We start from the raw sequence: 17,326 nt of genomic DNA on the forward strand, positions 1-17,326 counted from the left end.
AGTGGAGCAACCGTTAGGAAAAATCGAGTGTAAAGTTATCAAGAATCAGCCAGTGTGAAACCGGAAGTTCCCTTCAAAATAAATAACTAGAATTTATTTTAAACAGTTTGTTGTAAATATGAATCACGGAATCGATCTGAATTACATTTATATTTACTTAAAACATACAACTGAACCTATATTTATGCTTAACTCCGTGCTTTACATCAGATTACAACAACCGCACCAGAAATTCTTCAACAATTATTTTTGTTTTGAAATGCATAAACGGAATTTGATTGTTTTGTTGCGTCCTACTTGATACTGTTGGGAAAAGCACCGTGGCTGAAAACTTTTTGGGGAAAAATGGGAAAAGTAACACGCGTAAAGACTTTATCCGAGCATCCGCTGGCAAGATAAGGAGCGACAGCGATGGATTTGCTTGTTTTCTCCCTGGAGCGGGTTTCAAACTGACTATGGTGTCGAATGAGGAGAAAACGGAGATTTTCTCGCAATTCCATTGAAAGTAAATTTACTCATGGAGAAGGGAGCCAGTCGGGAGTCATGAGCACAGGTTTGTTTTCTTGTTTAACTTAAAGTTAGCTGTGCAAAATCTAAATACTTAAAGTGTAATTGTATTAAAAAACTATGCGTTATAACGGACGATAAGCGTCAACCCTCTTTGTACGCAGCCACGCGTAATTACGCGTAGTTTTTTCTTAATAACACCTTTCAAAAATATATAAAAGAAGGACACATGCTCGATTGCAATTTAGAGTGCTTTCTAAAAAACTTCCATCATAACTCACAATGTAAAATGTCCCTTTCACGTTTGATATTAAAGCTACTGTCCCAGCTGGAGGGGGTTAAATCCTTTGTCTTAAAACATCTGTCCTGCTGTTGATGCAACAAGACTCGATTATAAGCTGCAGTGTTAGCTTCTGATATAAAACAGGTAACGTTTACCTGGATGAAGAGGTGTATCCTTAGAGAAATGGGATATGTGCAAAAGAGTTATTGTTGTTTGTGTTTCCGCGTCCATATATCTGGCGTTACTTTTATAGCGAGGCCAGACTCCGCTCTAAAATGTTGTAGTTGGTTGTTAAGTCGGTTTTTAAGTTGCATTATATATCCGAAGATGTAGTTAATGAACTTGCATGGCATCGTTAGCATACACTGGCAAATTCGGCCAATATATAAAGAGAATTTGATATTTGAGTCACGTTTTAGGTTTGATTCCCCTTGGTCGTCTCCGCCATCCGTGGTGAAGTTTAAAATCATTTTTTTGGTGAACCAAAACAGAAGGTGTATGCCAAATTGAAAAGTGTCTGTCAGTGATTGGTAAACATGTTAATAACTGTTCAATAACGTGGGTGTTTTTGGTGTTTAAGACTTTATACTGTTTGAGCAGAGTTTGGAGCTCTATCTGCAGAGGCAGAGCAGCATGTCTGGGAGTCACAGCGGTTTCTGGTCGTTGGCCTTTTCGGAAACATCCGCTCGATGACTCCACTTCTCGTGTTGTCGGACAGCCAAACGTTTCAGCCAGGAGAGCGGAAAATATCGCCTACAATGTCAATTCACAGCTTGTTATTAATTGTAGAGACTCTGTTTTTTTTCAATTTAAACTTTATTTAACCAAATGAATCAGTCATTGTCTGTGTATCATCTACTTTAAACATTAGTAAAGTATCAGAATGTACTTACAGTAAATATTGTACTAGTTGTAATACATACAATACAACATACTTATGTTTAACTACAATCTGACAACAATACATTGTGCATCTGAATGAAATAATCCAGATTTACTTTGTGTTTGCTGCTCGTTCATCAGATTATTACTTTACAAAACGGTTGAGCAGATGTGGTAAAAGTTGCATTACTTATATAAATCCTCATTTCACACATTATTCCAACCTTCCGTCGTTCTGAACCTTCTGGAGACCTTTTGACCCGAGCTTTGAGTTTGCAGCTGTCTGTGCGTTTACTAGAGGAGGTGTGGATGGAGCATGCTTTCATGTGATGTGACGGTGTTGCATGATGCATTTAAAAGGAAGTGTGAGTACATTGTTGTTTGACTTCTCTGTAAATATCCTCCCTCTTCTTTACATGCAGGTGTGAAGAAGCCTCCATTAGCTCCCAAACCTAAACTCCCTGCCACCACCAAACCCTCTCCCCCACCCATCGCCCCTAAACCAGGTCTTCTCTCCCAGTCTACAGTCATCTCCCAACCCTCCACTGCTACTCTCAAGAGGACTAAACCGGCTGTTGCCCCCAAACCCTGCATTCCCAAATCCACGGCCTCGTCTCCCCCCGTTACACCTCCGCCACCCAAACCCAGTGAACCCTTTATCCTAACTCAGGAACGGCAGGAAGCTTTAGGCGATAGCCTCTTACTTCTTAACTCCAAAAATGGGATTTTATCAGAGACAAACAAGCGTAACTCGGATTACATAATTCCCACCTGCTCCTGTGGGCTCCAGGATTGTTCCCAGTGCCAGCGTCTGGAAAACGGACATGCAACTGAGATTGGCAGCGATTTGCACAAGGAACCGTTGCAGAATGGGATTTCTACAGAAGGATTCACAGGGACGAGGCCACACGAGAGAGCAGAAAACCAAGAGGAGGGAGTTGCTGTAGAGAAGGGGGAAGGTGGAGGGATTAGCAAGAAGCCCAGGGACAAACCTCAAAGACAGAGACACCTGGATCGGGGATTGGTCAACAAAGAGACACAGAGGACCGAGGAGCAGAACGCTCCAGAGACTGTCAAACATCAGGAAAGTGCTGTCGCTGAGCCTGATGTTTCAAAAGCGAATGGACAGACTGAGGCCCAAAACACAGATTTCACAGACTCTACCTGTGATGTTGCAGGCAGCATCATTGTCTCCCCAGGTGTCCCTCCTCATGAATCGTCTGCACAGTCCTTTCAGGTAGAATGCAGCGAAGCATCTCCTACCAGGTTACACCCTGATCTGCAGGTCCCCGCTGCCCCCAGCAAACCTCTCCCAGTCCCTCACCCACGCAAACCTAAAAAGCCAGCCCTGGTGAGGCAGGATGGCGTGGAGGGCAGTGCCCAGGATCAGGTGGAGGAGGAACAGAGACAGGAGCTTGAGATGGGAGAGGATGAGGGGATACTGAGTCTAGCTGGTCTGTCTCTCGGTTCGGACGGCGAGGAGCTCAAACGGGACACATGTAATGACCTTTTACCCCAAAAAGACTCAGGTTTGGGAGATGACGAGACCAGCGCACCGGTCCCCCCTCTTCGGCAGACCTCCCTCTCCCCTCGCCTTCAAAGACTAGCCCGCATGCCCCCCTCTCTAAACAAAAACACCTCCCACTCCTTAGTCTTGCTCTCGCACGCGGACTCCAACAGCCACAAAAAAGGGGGAGTGGAGCACCGCGTGGACGAGGATGAAGAGGACGGGTACGGCGACTTTGAGCGCTACCCGATAACTCACAGCCTCCCCAAACAGATCAAACTCGGCTGTCATCCTCTTCTGGCGAACGCGAGGAAGGCCTTCTCTGCCGAGGATCAGCGGTCACCGAGGGCGCCACCGAGAAAACCTCAGAGACACAGCCTGCCGACGCCCCCTCCGCCCTCCATCTGCCCTCCTGCACCTCCACATGCGAACACCCCGATGAGGGAGCTGCCCCCGCCCCCTCAGGAGAAAACAGCCTGGCGGTTCACGCGGCCCTGCGTGACCTTCTTCAGCCGGCAGATGCCCACCAGGAGCAGCGTGCCGCCAAAGAGCCGAGCTCCGGCGCTGGGGGTCAAGCAGAGGGCGCAGTCCTTCTCTGCAGCCGACCTGGCCACCCGGGCCGACTCCCAAAAGAGGAGCCTCTCTTTCAGGAAGCTGCTGGAGCTCCGGCTGTCTGTCAAGATGCTGCCAAAGCTGCTGGCCAAAGGAGGGCAGACCCTGGACTGTACCAGCGTGGACTCAAGCCCGGGGGGGAAAAGCCTGGAGCGGCCCAGTAGCTGCATAGTGGAGGCTGATGTTCGTGGAGAATACGTAGAGGAATCGGTGGAGTATGAGAACGTTCCCCTGTACGAGGAGATCCCAGAGTACATGAACCTGCCGTTTCACAGTGCGAGGCCGGGCTGGTCACATGACCCCGACGGAGCAGATTCAGACATCTATGAAGTGCAGGATCCCTATCACAGGTGCCACGAGCATGAGTACGAGAGGTACAGTAGTAGTTTGTAAAGGGTCCAACTAATGATTATTATTTAAAAATCTATTGCAGTAGAGAGATGAGTTTAAGGAAGCGATAGGTGGTCGATTCATACCTGGAACGTTGTGTGTGTGTGAGAGAGAGAGAGAGAGAGAGAGAGAGAGAGAGGGAGAGAGACACAGACACAGTGTGTGTGTGTGTGTGTGTGAGGTTCAGAGCCGCTCTACAACACTTGCAGCCACTCTGTAATTTTGACAGGTAGCTTCAGTGTGGGAGCCGCCGTGTGCGACTAGATGCACAGGTGACATTCGTGGTTTGTGTTTTCAAGTGTGTGAAAGTTGACCTTTGAAACAGGGGCATTGGATTTGAATGGAGCATTGATGTGCAACAGGTCGGCCTGTCTTCCTGTGGGTTATTTTCGGTGGCCAGGGCAGGAAATGTCTGAGAATCGCAGAAACGCCACACAGCTCTCTGGAACAGGGAAAATAAACCTCCAGCAACCACCGGCCTCCTCCTCCTCCTCGGCCTGCACGCCCTCGCACTGCGTTTAGCCTCTTCCTAACCTCATCACTCCATTCTTCTCCTCCTGTGTCTCTGAAGTGAGCTCTGTTCTCATCCCAGTAAATTAACAAATACGATCTTTTTTTGGAGTCACGTCTCTGGCCATCTGGTGAATTTGAGTCCCATATTCACTCTACTTTTAGCTCTGTTTGTGGTCTCCACCAACTCCTTCAGGAAATATCTCTTTATCTGTTAAATGCTCCACTTTGTCCATTTGCTCGTTGCTAACTTTCTCTGTTCACCGGTTAGTGCTGGGCAGGTAGTGCACAGTGGCTTCTTTAAAACCAAAACAAAGCTGAAAGATGCTAAAACACTCTGTAGAGTGATGTAAGTTTGAGTGATACTTCTCTGAAAGGTTGTCGCTACAACTAACCCGCTCACATAACAATTATAATAATACAATCATTTAAATATAAAACATTGATTGGTGCTGCTTTAAGAAGCTAAAACTTTAGAATTTTGGCCTTTTGCTCTGTTAATGACAAACAAATATTCGATCGTCCAAATAAGTGAAAAGGGACACCGCCAACAAATTGTAATGAGAAGCCGTTCCCATGATAAGTGCTATGCTTCCTGTTCCCTCTGTCAGACGATGGCGCTACAAGTGATGAAGTCGAGGCCACGTTAAGTCACGCTGAGGCATCAAGCTGAGATGAACCTTGTTTCTTTATTCTGTGTGATTTGCATCCGAGTAGTTATCGGGGTGTTTCTGTGCTCGAGGGGAGAAGTGAGTGAATGTGTAGTGTTTCCCAGGCATCTGAGCCCGTTGAGTTCATGTAAGTAGCCTCAGGCTGTAAACAAGTGGCGCTCTGTGCCGGATCCAGTGTGTTGGAATGCTCCACTATAGAGGAAGCATAAGAGAGGAAGAGTGAGTGTGTATTACTATTTAGGTAAAAGAAACTGTCCGGAGGCACGTAAGAAAAACAAGGAAGTGGAGAGAGCGGGCTACTGCTGATGAGCGTGAAAGGAAATGTGAGAATGTTTGGAGTCCCAGTCTTTCCTTTTCTGATTTTTATTCCGAGCCATCACCCTTTTTTTGCCGAGCCTCTTTACAGAGAGTTGTGTAGGAAAGAGAGACGGCAGGACAGGGCCAATGGAGGCGAAATCAAAACACATTAACTCACCCTTCTTTCAAATCTGACGGCTTAATTGTACAGAAAAAGAGCCAAACATTTAGTGACACACAAACACATGTTGGTGCTTGTTTGCCTTGTGGGTAGAGCGGAGCCAGCAGCAGGGTTTATAAAGGTCTCTTTAAAGAAAAACATGATGGATATAGACCCACCTAAAACACAACAATATTAACACGGACCGGGCAGTATGGCTGACATCAATAAGACAATTAGGTCACAATATCACATGATTATCAGAGCCAAAGAATTCGAAATAACAGGCTTTTCTTGCTGTATTAAAGCCCTTCTTTTCTGTGTTTTATCTCACACAAGCGGTTTTATTCTAATCGTTATAGATTTCTATTGTACCAGACCTCTTAATGAGTTTCACACTCTTGTAATGACTCATGTGCTTCTTGTGAGTAATGATTAAGTCCAATTCATCATCAGGTCCCCCTCTTGCACACAACTTTAATTTTTATTTACCCAGGGCGTGTTTTTCTCAACTCACTCTTGTCCGCAGACCTTCCCTTCATCCCGAAAACTTAATTCTGCTTCGTGTGTCATTTAATCTCCGTTTGTTGTGTTGAATGTCTGCTGTGTGCAGTGGCTGGCTGGGGCAGGACGTCCACTCTGAGGAGGAGGAGATCCACAGTTCAGATGAAGAGGACAACAGTTCCACCTCGAGCAAGGAGCACCTGGATGTGGCAGACCGACAGGTAATCAGTCATTACACAGCAGCGACTATAAATTTATTCAGAAATGATAAAAAACAAAAAAAAAGAGAAACTTGGACGGAAAAATGACATCATGTAAAACTGGCAGAGTGTCTCATGTCACAGCTGAACTGTCGCAGCAGCCACTGGAGATTGTGTGCACGTTTGCTGCCAAGTGTGTTCGTCACAGCTCTCCAAAGGTCTGTGTGTGTGTGTGTGTGTGTGTGTGTGTGTGTGTGTGTTGAAAGGGGGGATGGTGAGCAAACACAGAAGGGCTACAGGTTCAGGAATAGCTCTCTCAATGAGCTGTTTCTTTTTTTCTTTCTTTCTCCTGTGTAACGCTCTCCGTGATACTGTCAGGGTATCACAAACACAGGCTCCGATAGGACCAGTGGGACATTTCAGTCAAGCTGGGGGGGGGGGGGGGGGGGCCAAGGCCAAGGCCACAGTCCAAATTAAGTCATTGAAAGACCGCCCCATTACCATTCAACAACACACACCATCAGAAAGACACAGGGAGAGGGGAGAGAGGGAGGAGGGTTGGCGCTCTACTTTCGGGTTGTTTTGTAGGCTGTAAACTCAATCCTGATGGTTTTGCAGAGTGAAACGGGATCCCAGTGATCATGGTGGTTTGCAGCGAGCCTGTGAGTTTGCAGCGGTGTGTTTGTGTCGAGGTCAGTCACCGGTGGCGTGTCTGTGGTGTTGCTGAACTGTTTGTGTTTGTGCTCTTTCAGCAGGAGGATGAGATGAAGAGGAAGAAGGTGGTGCACATCGCCCAGGAGATTATGAGCTCCGAGAAAGTGTGAGTGCTTTTGGAGTGAACACTTAAAAACGTCCATATGTGTGTCGTCTAACGGATGTATTTCTGCTCATGTTTCAGATTCGTGGATGTCCTGAAGCTGCTTCACATAGTAAGTGTCTTATTTATCCAAGAGTTGCATTAAAGGAACAGGGAAGAAGAGTGCCCAACATAATAAATCTCAGTGTTTTTGTTACCCTCGCCAACGCTGTGATTGTTTTGAATGGTGTTCAAAGCTTCTTCCCTGGGATGAATATGAATTAATGAGGTCTTGGCCGGTGTTGTGTTTGCTTAAGGGCCCGCTCAGAGTTGAATAACGCCGTTATTTCACAGCTGAGGCTTTTTAAAGTTGCAGCGTTGGAGGGTTGTGGTTTCCCCCGTGGGCGGCAGTGGGCAGGTAAACGCACGGCCACAAGTAGGGAGGCGGCGCTTTGATCCGTCTCTTCACGGGGAAACACTGTCGTATGAGTGTGTTATTGTGCAAGAAAAAGATGCTATAAGTGAGTCACAGGCTTTGTTTGGCTCGGTTGATGTTTGTTTGGTGAGTTCAAACGCCAAAGAGTTTATTTCATATTAGATAAGTTCTAGCTGTCTCTTGAGTCACTGTCGCTAAATGAGGCAACACAATGGTGATTGAACCTGTGGCCCACTGATGCATCCTTATATCCATCATTCCCGGTGCAAAGTTAGGGAAGTGAGAGCCAAAATTACGGCCTATGGCCGGCAAACAGATCAAAACGGAGATCTTGAGTATTGCAAATAAGTTAAGTATATACAGTAAGTAAAGTATTTAAAAGGACACTTTAATCCTGTGTCATGAGGTTATTTGTGAGTTCCCCGTGTATAATGTAACAAAATGATTATCTCTACAGTACAGTATTTCAGAAGGGACTTTTACTGCACTGAAAAGAGATAATTTGTAGATTTAGTTGGCAGTGATAGATTATATATTTAAAAACAGACTTGTCAGGGTTCCTTGAGTCTGCAGTGTTTGCTTTGCTGAAAGATAAATTAAGCCAAATGCTGCATGTTCCTGTGTTTTGAATGACGGCTAACAGGAACCATGTGACTAGATGAGGTCAGCTTTTTAGGGGAAGTGAATGGAGAATGTTTTACTGTACACACGGACATCTAATGTCAGTACTATTCATGTATTAGAGCACATTTGAATGTCTTTTGTTTAGGTTTTGTTGGTAACGTTTGACGGGGAAGCGTGTGTTTATGTATATCTCAAAGACGGACTCTGTAGTAGGTCTGAATCCCGGTTGAGAGGGGTCGAGGGTCCACCTGTTTGGCCGCCTCAGATGTGGCTTTGGAGCGGGATTAGTAGAAAACGTCGCCCCGTGGATGGCTGGGGGGGGCGAGGCGTCCAAGAAAAGAGGTCAGATCGCATTCTCCTCTCTCTGCGGACGGCCTGGCCGCACAGCAGCTGCTTCCTCAGGCCACAGAGACGACCTCCAGACACACATACCTTAGATAATCCTGTGTGCGTGTGCAGTGTGTTGTGTTGAGTGTGTGTGCAGGTGGGTGCGTGGGTTGGTGACATTTTTAGGTAATTTATTGCCAACGTTCATGTCCGTTTTGTGAATATTTAGACGGCGGTTTGTCAGTTTAAAACATAAGCAAATGTCGCTCCCTGAAGTGTCTTCTAACAGCACCTGCCTTCAATGGTTTGTGGTTTGTCAGTTCTTTGTGTCAAAGAGTCCATATGCAAGAAAAGAAACTGTAATAATATTTTACTTCGCTGAGGTTTTTTATTTTTATTTCTATTTGTACTTCTTAGCTTGTCTTGTGTTTTGGTTATGTTGATATCAAAAAGTTCAGCATGACATCAGCAAGACATTCTGTGGAGTTGGTGATTAGATAAAAAATTGTGCATTATTAAATCATTTTCAGCAGTTTCGTGAGGTGATAACTAGGTGTTCCTGTTCAGCAATACAGTATGTTGTCACGTGTCACCCACCCTGTACAGCTGTGTGTGTGTGTGTGTGTGTGTGTGTGTGTGTGTGTGTGTGTGTGTGATAATGATGCAGAATCCACCCTCTGTGTCTCTGCAGGACTTTCGAGATGCTGTTGCAAAGGCTACCCGTCAGAATGGGAAGCCGGTGGTGGAGGAGCGGATCCTCAGTCAGATCCTGTACTACCTTCCACAACTCTACCAGCTCAACAGAGACCTGCTGAGGGAGCTGGAGGAGCGAGTGGCACACTGGTAAACACACAACCAACACACATGGAGAAGAACAACAGCTCCCATAATGCACTGGGGGATGTTGCTACTGATTCAGTGACTTATGATGTGTTAAATAGTATGAAATAAATGAACACAACAGCTGGATTTCCTTTTCATCGACTACTTTTATACTGAATGACTCGGTTCACTGACTGAAGGGAACTGTTTGTGTGTGTCTGGTTACAGGAGCGATCACCAGAGACTGTCGGACATCTTCGTCCAGAAGGGTCCTTACCTGAAGATGTACTCCACCTACATCCGCCAGTTTGACAACAACGTTGCTCTGTTGGACGAGCAGTGCAGGAAAAACGCAGCGTTCGCCTCTGTTGTCAGAGAGTTTGAGGTAAAGCTGGAAATACAGTTTTGGTATTTGCTTTTATTGGGAATTATTACAGAGAACGTTGTAATGTTTTTCTTATTGATATAACACTTCACTGCTTCACTGTAACTAACATTTAAAGATGAAGTGATACAGCTCAGCTTCAGTCCAGAAGTGCTGCTGTCAGAAGCAGCCATGAAAACACGACGCGTATCTCTCACAGTAAACTGGACGGCTCCGTGTTTGTTTTGTCCCAGATGAGTCCCAGATGTGCCAGTCTGGCTCTAAAACACTACCTGCTGAAACCAGTGCAGAGGATCCCTCAGTACCAGCTGCTGCTCACAGGTACAAACACACACTCACTGTTCACTGACGGTCAAAGGGTTTCCTGAGTGATGGCGCTCCTTTATTGACAGCACCTGAATGAACCTTCTTTGTTTTGGTACCGTACTGGCACCCAGTGGACAGTAACAGTAATAAACACCTGAGAAGCTTTAACGCAAGGGATCAATTCTGCAGAGCAGATTTCAAATATTCAAAACAATTTCAAGGCAAATTGGAAGCTGACTGCACACTGAAAATAAGGAATTTCACATTTTATATCATCAGAGAAGGAGAAAAGGAAAGTTTGTAATATCTGTTTTTATCTAAATCTAGAGCAGATATTGATCTGTTTCTTCTCGAGCATATTCTGCACAATGTACACATTTAAAAAATGTATTACAAAACATGTATTGCATGTACTTTATTTGCTTTTTTTAGGACATGAGGTGTTTTCTCAAACACATACTTATCAAAGTGATACGGGTGTTATTTTAAACGTAATAAAATAACTTGTTGGATCTTGCAAATTGCCGCGGGCAGACAGACTCTCCTTTTGCCTTTGTTGCTAGTTTCAAAATAAATGGAAACTTCTTTTTCAGATTATCTGAAGAACCTTCCAGAAGACTCAGAGGACTATAAAGACACACAAGGTCAGATAAAGAACTAAACTCCCCCGCAGTGTCCACCAGGACCATCATTTGCTAAAAGCTGATGTTTTATCTTTGCTCTCCATGCAGCGGCCCTCAGCATAGTGAAAGAAGTGGCCAACCACGCCAATGATATCATGAAACAAGGGGTGAGACCTTATTCCACACACAGCTTCACGTCTACTTCAGCCTCGTGCTTCTCCTCACACCTCTGATGCTGTTTCACAGGATAACTTTCAGAAGCTGATGCAGATTCAGTACAGTCTCAACGGTCACCATGAGATCGTTCAGCCAGGCCGGGTAAGTCTCAAAAGGGTTTGCTAACTTCTTTCACAAACCAAAGTTCAGATTGCAGTTCGGTTTGTCATGCGGGGAGAATTTTCACACAGGTGTAAATTCTCTCAGAAGACTTACAAATACCAGTTTGCCTATATTTAACAAATATGACTGCTCCACAGCAGTGCTCCACAAATCAGAAGACGTTAAATTTGATCCCTCCTCGTTTTAATCGTCTTTCAGTTTCTTGCTAATCATTTTTTGCAGCGTCATTATTAATGTTGCAGGTTCTCTGTGAATCAGAATACACTCATGTGTGGTTTAAGTCTGTATGACTGATGATATCACCCCACCATCACATCACGCTGCTCTGTGCTTCTGTTTCGCGTATCGATTGAGTCTTAAGAAGTCGTTGTTTAGCCACTGGGCTCCACAGACTGCAGGTGTTTTCTAAATGCAGCCCATTTATTTTCAGGTGTTTCTGAAGGAGGGCACTCTAATGAAGCTGTCCAGGAAAGTCATGCAGCCTCGCATGTTCTTTCTGGTGAGCGACAATTAAATCCAGTTTACGTTATGCTGTTGTTCTGCCTTAAAAAAAAAAAAAATATATATATATATATAGTTTTATATTATCTGTGTGTGTTTCTGAAGTTTTCTTGTGTCTGTGCTTCCCTCAGTTCAACGATGCTCTCATGTACACCACTCCGGTCCAGTCTGGCCAGTATAAACTCAACAGTGTCCTCTCTCTAGCTGGGATGAAGGTTAGAGACACGCTGTGATGGTCCTCTTTACTTTTAGAGCTTCACCTCTTACTGTTTTCTTCATGTATACTGAAACACATGAGGCTGAGTTTGCAGCAACAGTTTGAACGTTGCTCATCTGAAATGGTGCACAATCCCTGGTGGTTATCTGTTATTTATGGATTTCTGGTGTGTCTTCCAGGTGAGTAAACCGAGCCAGGAGGCCTATCAGAACGAGCTGAACATTGAGAGCGTTGAGCGCTCTTTCATCCTGTCTGCCAGGTCAGTCTTAACATCTGACAGTTACATGAAATATATCGTACAATGAGCTGTAAACATCTATACATTGAATTGATTGTTCTGTTCACTGTTGCTGAGAGTTCTGGTGTATCTTGCAGCTCAGCTACAGAGAGAGACGAGTGGCTGGAGGCCATCGCCAAGGCCATAGACGACTACACGAAGAAGAAAATAACCTTCATATCAAGTCGAAGTCAGGAGGAGGTGAAACTAAACTTCTGTGTGTTTGTTCATGTTATAAATTCTCCCTGAATGTGTCCATGTTAACCCCCAATCTCTCTCGACCCAGGCGGAGGGCGTTGTCGACACCGGGGCCCCGTTGGGTTCAAAGGCTCCCATCTGGATCCCAGACCTGAGGGCCACCATGTGCATGATCTGCACCTGTGAGTTCACCCTCACCTGGAGGAGGCATCACTGTCGCGCCTGTGGAAGGGTCTGTACCACTACGACTACTGCTGCTCTTACAAAACATTGTTGAATGAACCCCCTTCTCATCGCAGTTACACGTGTGTCTGACAGGTGGTGTGTCAGGCGTGCTCTGCCAATAAGTACTACCTGGAGTACTTGAAGAACCAGCCGGCACGAGTGTGTGATCACTGCTTTGCCAAACTGCAGGAGAATAGTAAGTAAACGTGGACACATACACCGTCCTGCTGCCACAAATACTCACCAGAGCAATAAATATGGATTGATCCGCCGCTGAAAATAGTCCCTAAAAAATGCAATATTTGCTCCTGTTTGAGTAACGTTAGATAAAAGCTACAGTGGCCATCTGTTTTGGGAAATGATTAAGCCTTTTTAAAGATGAATATTTATCTGTGAGCTGTTTTTAACGATTTAAAAACGCATTGTTGGTTTTGATCTTTCATGGGATTTGTTGACAGATTGACAACAACAAAAATACAGAATATAATCAGACTGGTCCTTTAAGATAATATAGATTATTTATCGTGGTAAAAATATATGGTTTTGATCTATTATATTGACGTTATTCCCCCCATTTTTTAGGTGACCGCTGTGCTTCAACATCAGTTTCTCCGATCAAATCTGGAGCTTTCTCCTTCTCTAGGAAACAGAAGAAGATTCCTGCTGCACTAAAAGAGGCAAGGAACATAAATTAACACTATATTCGTGTAATTTATTTTGCATTATTTATGTATCAAGTTTGCGAAGTGTTTTATTTTGTTCATGCTGTTTTTCCAGGTGTCCGCCAACACTGAGAACTCCTCCATGAGCGGCTACTTAAACAGGTCAAAAGGCTACAAGAAGCAGTGGAAGAGGCTGTGGTTTGTCATTAAGAACAAAGTCCTGTACACATACGCTGCCAGCGAGGTACGCACACTGTGTGCTTTTGTTGCTCTCCTGAACTATGTGTGGCTTTTCATTTTTTTACCTTTTTGCTTGAGTAATTATTTCTCCCTTTTTAGGACGTTGCAGCGTTGGAGAGTCAGCCTTTGCTCGGTTTTTTCCTGAGGGAGGAGAAGAACGGTCCGGCCCAGAAGCTGCAGTTTAAGCTGTATCACAAAAATACGCTGTTTCACATCTTTAAAGCCGACGACATCCCCACCGCTCAGAGGTAATTGAATTAAAATGGCAGACGGTGCCTTACAGTTGGTGTCCCGTAATGTTTCAGTCTGCGCTGATTTGGCGACACACCCGTATTCATTGAGCAGCTACTTTGTCAGAAATACAGCAGAAAACTAGCTGTTGATATTGTGTAAAGAGAAAGAAACAGTGAAGCTGAATTACATGCTGCCCTGTTTACTGTCAATCCACAGTGCATTTAAATGTATATCCTAAACGGGAATGGCGGACTCCACCACTGACAATGAGAACTACCACATAGAGATCATTACTATGTATTCTGTATGCTGTACAGTGGTGGCTAAGTTCCCTGTTTTGTGTTTTTGTCTTTAGATGGATCGAAGCCTTCCAAGAGGCAATGATTCTTGAACAGTAATATCAGCTTTACAGCAGTGAAGTCACATGGCAGCCCCGGAGCCAGTTGATAGACAACTCACGACCCCTGATCGATCTCAGGTCAGCGGTCACCAGCTCAGGAAGGACTCCGGATGGACTGTTTACTTCAAACAGAAACTCACTGCAAAAGAAACACACACTGCTTATCCCTCAAAGAACTCTAAAACATATCATCAGTACCAACAACACCTACTGATGCTCAGCAGACGTCAGAGTTAAGCGTTTGTCGCAGCCGTGGGTCACATGTCAAGTCCAGAAGCGTGTCTGTGGAAGTGAGACAGAACAGTTGTCGGGAATATTTAAAGTTCTCGGATATCCGAGGAAGTCTTGGAATTACTTTTAACTGCAAACGGATGAAGGAATTACTTTTTGTGTGAAACAAAATATACAAAACTGGCCGTCTTCTTTTGATCAGGTTGATATTTGCTAGTTTAAAACCTACTGTGTCATTTCTGTGTCACAAAATACACACACATTGTTAAATATTCAAACTAGTAAGATTTTCTCACCTGAATTATAAATGCAAAGTATCGCCGATGTCTGTTCAAGAGTTTAACCGTGTAACTAGGTGGGATTTTACTGTGAAAATCCGGCTTCTACAGAGAAACAGGAAGTTGATGTTCTGCTCTTTTAGTTGATCTCTCTGGTTAAGAGATTTTACTCCTGCGTTTTTCAATTTAACATACAAAACATTTAAATGATGGGTTGAAGAAATAATGTCCTGGAGAAAACTGGAAATGTCATGAATAATGTAGATATTTTACAATCAGTTTTTTAAATGTGTTTTGCCTGTTAAGCCACATTAGAAATGGTTAATGGGTAAAACTGCGTATAAGGACATGAAAGAGTAACATTGACCTTTTTTTTATATCAAAGCCAAGAGCTAATATTTATAAAATAGGAAGATTTATTGTTTTAAAAGCACAGGCTGCCGCTTATTTTGGGAGTCAGGGTTTGTTAGGAAATATGTTTCCATCAGTTATTATTTTAAATTTAAAAGAAAACTTCTTATAGATGAAGGGGATTTTTTTTAATAATGTGGAAAGTATGCACAAACTATATTTCTAAGGAAATGCTCAAAAGAAAGAAAACATTTTGGATTTTGATGCTTGTTTATGCAGACGTTGTGCCTTATATCTCCTGTTTTGAGATGAATTGCAATAATATAGGTGCTGTCTGACATTCTTCACTAAATAAGGACAATTTAAGCATCCAGTTTGCATGACTACTCACTTTCTAGCCAGGGTACTGGAGGTTTGTAGTTTTTAAAAACAGTCATTTATCAGGTCTGTTTCCTCTTGGTTAGGTTGCTGTATGTTGCACTTCCCAGTTATGGCAACTTTTATAGTGGGAGAAACCCAAATCCTGCTTTTTATAGTGAAGGAATACAACGGTTAATTCTGTCAGTAGAGCTCTTCGGCTGCTGTCATACGATTTCATGTGTGCCTCTCGTTCAGATGTGTGTTGGTGAGGTATAAATCTGCTAGTCGGGAGCTATACCCAGCATGCATTTCTTCATGATTGTACATTAACAGTGACCATGTGTAAACATCTACTCTATCAGAGAGTCTTCTATAAACAATGATTCTAAACTGTCAGGCAACAGTTTTTAATTAAATAAATATAAAATATATATATATATCTCGTGTTCATTTCCTGTTTCTTTACTTCAAAGGATGAAAAGCAGTGTTAATTTAAATGCATCGTCCTTGAATGTGTAGATAAAATAAAAATGGTATAAACATGAGATAAGAAATAGAAATAAACAGTATACTATCATAGTGTTGAACATTAAAAACATATACAAGGATGTAGAGATGGAAAAGATAAACGGTATGTTCATTTTTAAATAGTACTTATACTTTGTTACTATAGTATATACATTTCATAAATTATATCATACAAGTATACTTGTGTATCTACATGTGGAACTAATGTCCACAAGCTTGTTGGTGCTACTCGGACTTTTTATTTTTTCCGCACAACAGTCCGTCTCGATAACTCTTCCGTCTCAAGATGGCGGAGTATGCGAACATCGTCCGAAGGGCTTTGGGACAAATAGGAGGTCATGGTGGAGTTCGGGGTTTTTTCCTTCAATTATTCCGGTCAGTTTAATTTAATGTTTTTTATTGTCTTTATTAAACCACCGTTGATGTGTTAGTATATGTGTATTGTGTTGGGACTGTCTACCTGACTGTCATTATTCCGTTGGCAGGGTGAACGATGTGAAGACAGGAGCCCTGGTTGGTTTGGATAAATATGGAAATAAATACTTTGAGGACAAAAAGAACTACTTCTTTGGTGAGTCGAGTATCCCCAAATGTGCATGATTTCAACCAGTCACTAGCAGGACATTTACACTAAACATAATGTTGTTGTCGGGAGTATTTAGCACAGGATGTTCAGATAACACTTGTTAGATTGGATTAATAAACTCTTGTTTGTTTCCTAAATGTGTTCAGGACGTCACCGCTGGGTGATCTACACCACAGAGATGAACGGAAAGAACACCAAGTGGCAGGTGGACGCCAGCATGGTTCCAGCTGAATGGTACGACCTGCAGTTTGGTATAGAATCAGTACAACAATGACCATTTGGGCTAAAACTCTAAATGATTTCTTTGGCAATATTTGGCACGTCTGCTATCTACCTTAAACATATAAAAAAAATATGCAGTTTGTAGTCTACTGTACTATTTTGGCAAGTAGATTAAACATTATTTACATGTTTTCACCTCCTGCAGAAATGTAACCGTCAACAAAAATCACCACAAAATGAATAAAAAGAAGGAATTAGTTTATTATTTAAAGACAGCTATACCTTTGTGTTCACTCTTCAGGCATCGCTGGCTGCACTGCATGACAGACGACCCCCCCACAACACATCCACCAGAGCCCAAGAAGTTCCTGGCTGAGGTCCACCAGTTCAACGTGAGTGGCAGCTCACAGCAGTACGTGCCCTTCCCCACCACCAGCAAGAAGATCCACGAGTGGGTTCCACCCTCAGCCGGAGCTCAGTGAACTCTGCCGGCATATTTGTAAATTATGGTATCCTGAAACTGCATCCAACATGTCCTGAATAAAATCTCTATACAGACATTTATGATGGGAGTGGCAGTTCTTACAATAAACCTTAGAGGTTCGTCGTGTAAATATCAAACCGTACTTTTGGTA

The 17,326-nt window shown here is 43.6% G+C and overlaps 2 protein-coding genes across 4 annotated transcripts; both read left to right on the forward strand.

Annotated features, from left to right (window-relative positions):
- Positions 1-297: 297 nt before the first annotated feature.
- On the forward strand, positions 298-15,770 carry fgd6 (FYVE, RhoGEF and PH domain containing 6). Of its 3 annotated transcripts, none has more exons than XM_031859198.1 (21): positions 298-553; positions 2,095-4,165; positions 6,433-6,544; positions 7,276-7,343; positions 7,422-7,452; positions 9,398-9,549; positions 9,757-9,913; positions 10,147-10,234; positions 10,813-10,863; positions 10,951-11,009; positions 11,089-11,160; positions 11,612-11,680; positions 11,814-11,897; positions 12,079-12,158; positions 12,275-12,377; positions 12,463-12,606; positions 12,693-12,795; positions 13,182-13,276; positions 13,377-13,505; positions 13,601-13,749; positions 14,091-15,770. In XM_031859198.1, the coding sequence occupies exons 1-21, from the start codon at positions 466-468 to the stop codon at positions 14,131-14,133; spliced, it is 3,948 nt and encodes a 1,315-aa protein (XP_031715058.1). In that variant the 5' UTR covers positions 298-465; the 3' UTR covers positions 14,134-15,770. The 3 variants fall into 3 exon arrangements, with proteins under 3 accessions (XP_031715058.1, XP_031715059.1, XP_031715060.1); XM_031859199.1 differs by having other exon boundaries at positions 299-553; positions 2,095-4,156; XM_031859200.1 differs by having other exon boundaries at positions 299-553; positions 2,095-4,141.
- Positions 15,771-16,141: 371 nt separating this feature from the next.
- ndufa12 (NADH:ubiquinone oxidoreductase subunit A12) lies at positions 16,142-17,251 on the forward strand. The gene is made up of 4 exons (XM_031859207.1): positions 16,142-16,258; positions 16,369-16,454; positions 16,616-16,703; positions 16,993-17,251. Exons 1-4 carry the CDS (start codon positions 16,170-16,172, stop codon positions 17,171-17,173), a joined length of 444 nt encoding a protein of 147 aa, XP_031715067.1. The 5' UTR covers positions 16,142-16,169; the 3' UTR covers positions 17,174-17,251.
- Positions 17,252-17,326: the final 75 nt, after the last annotated feature.

This window comes from Anarrhichthys ocellatus, unplaced genomic scaffold, assembly GCF_004355925.1.
Source record: "Anarrhichthys ocellatus isolate YVR2014 unplaced genomic scaffold, GSC_Weel_1.0 scaffold21, whole genome shotgun sequence".
Classification (NCBI taxonomy): Eukaryota; Metazoa; Chordata; class Actinopteri; order Perciformes; family Anarhichadidae; genus Anarrhichthys; species Anarrhichthys ocellatus.

What these genes read in the sequence shown, in the direction of transcription:
- fgd6 (XM_031859198.1), top strand. Translation starts at nt 466, where the DNA reads ATGAGGAGAAAACGGAGATTTTCTCGCAATTCCATTGAAAGTAAATTT. An exon ending in AGATCGTTCAGCCAGGCCGG is followed by an intron (nt 11,161 to 11,611) that starts GTAAGTCTCAAA and finishes ATTTATTTTCAG; the next exon opens with GTGTTTCTGAAGGAGGGCAC. An exon ending in AGCCTCGCATGTTCTTTCTG is followed by an intron (nt 11,681 to 11,813) that starts GTGAGCGACAAT and finishes TGCTTCCCTCAG; the next exon opens with TTCAACGATGCTCTCATGTA.
- ndufa12 (XM_031859207.1), top strand. Translation starts at nt 16,170, where the DNA reads ATGGCGGAGTATGCGAACATCGTCCGAAGGGCTTTGGGACAAATAGGA. An exon ending in CAAAAAGAACTACTTCTTTG is followed by an intron (nt 16,455 to 16,615) that starts GTGAGTCGAGTA and finishes AAATGTGTTCAG; the next exon opens with GACGTCACCGCTGGGTGATC. An exon ending in AGCATGGTTCCAGCTGAATG is followed by an intron (nt 16,704 to 16,992) that starts GTACGACCTGCA and finishes TTCACTCTTCAG; the next exon opens with GCATCGCTGGCTGCACTGCA.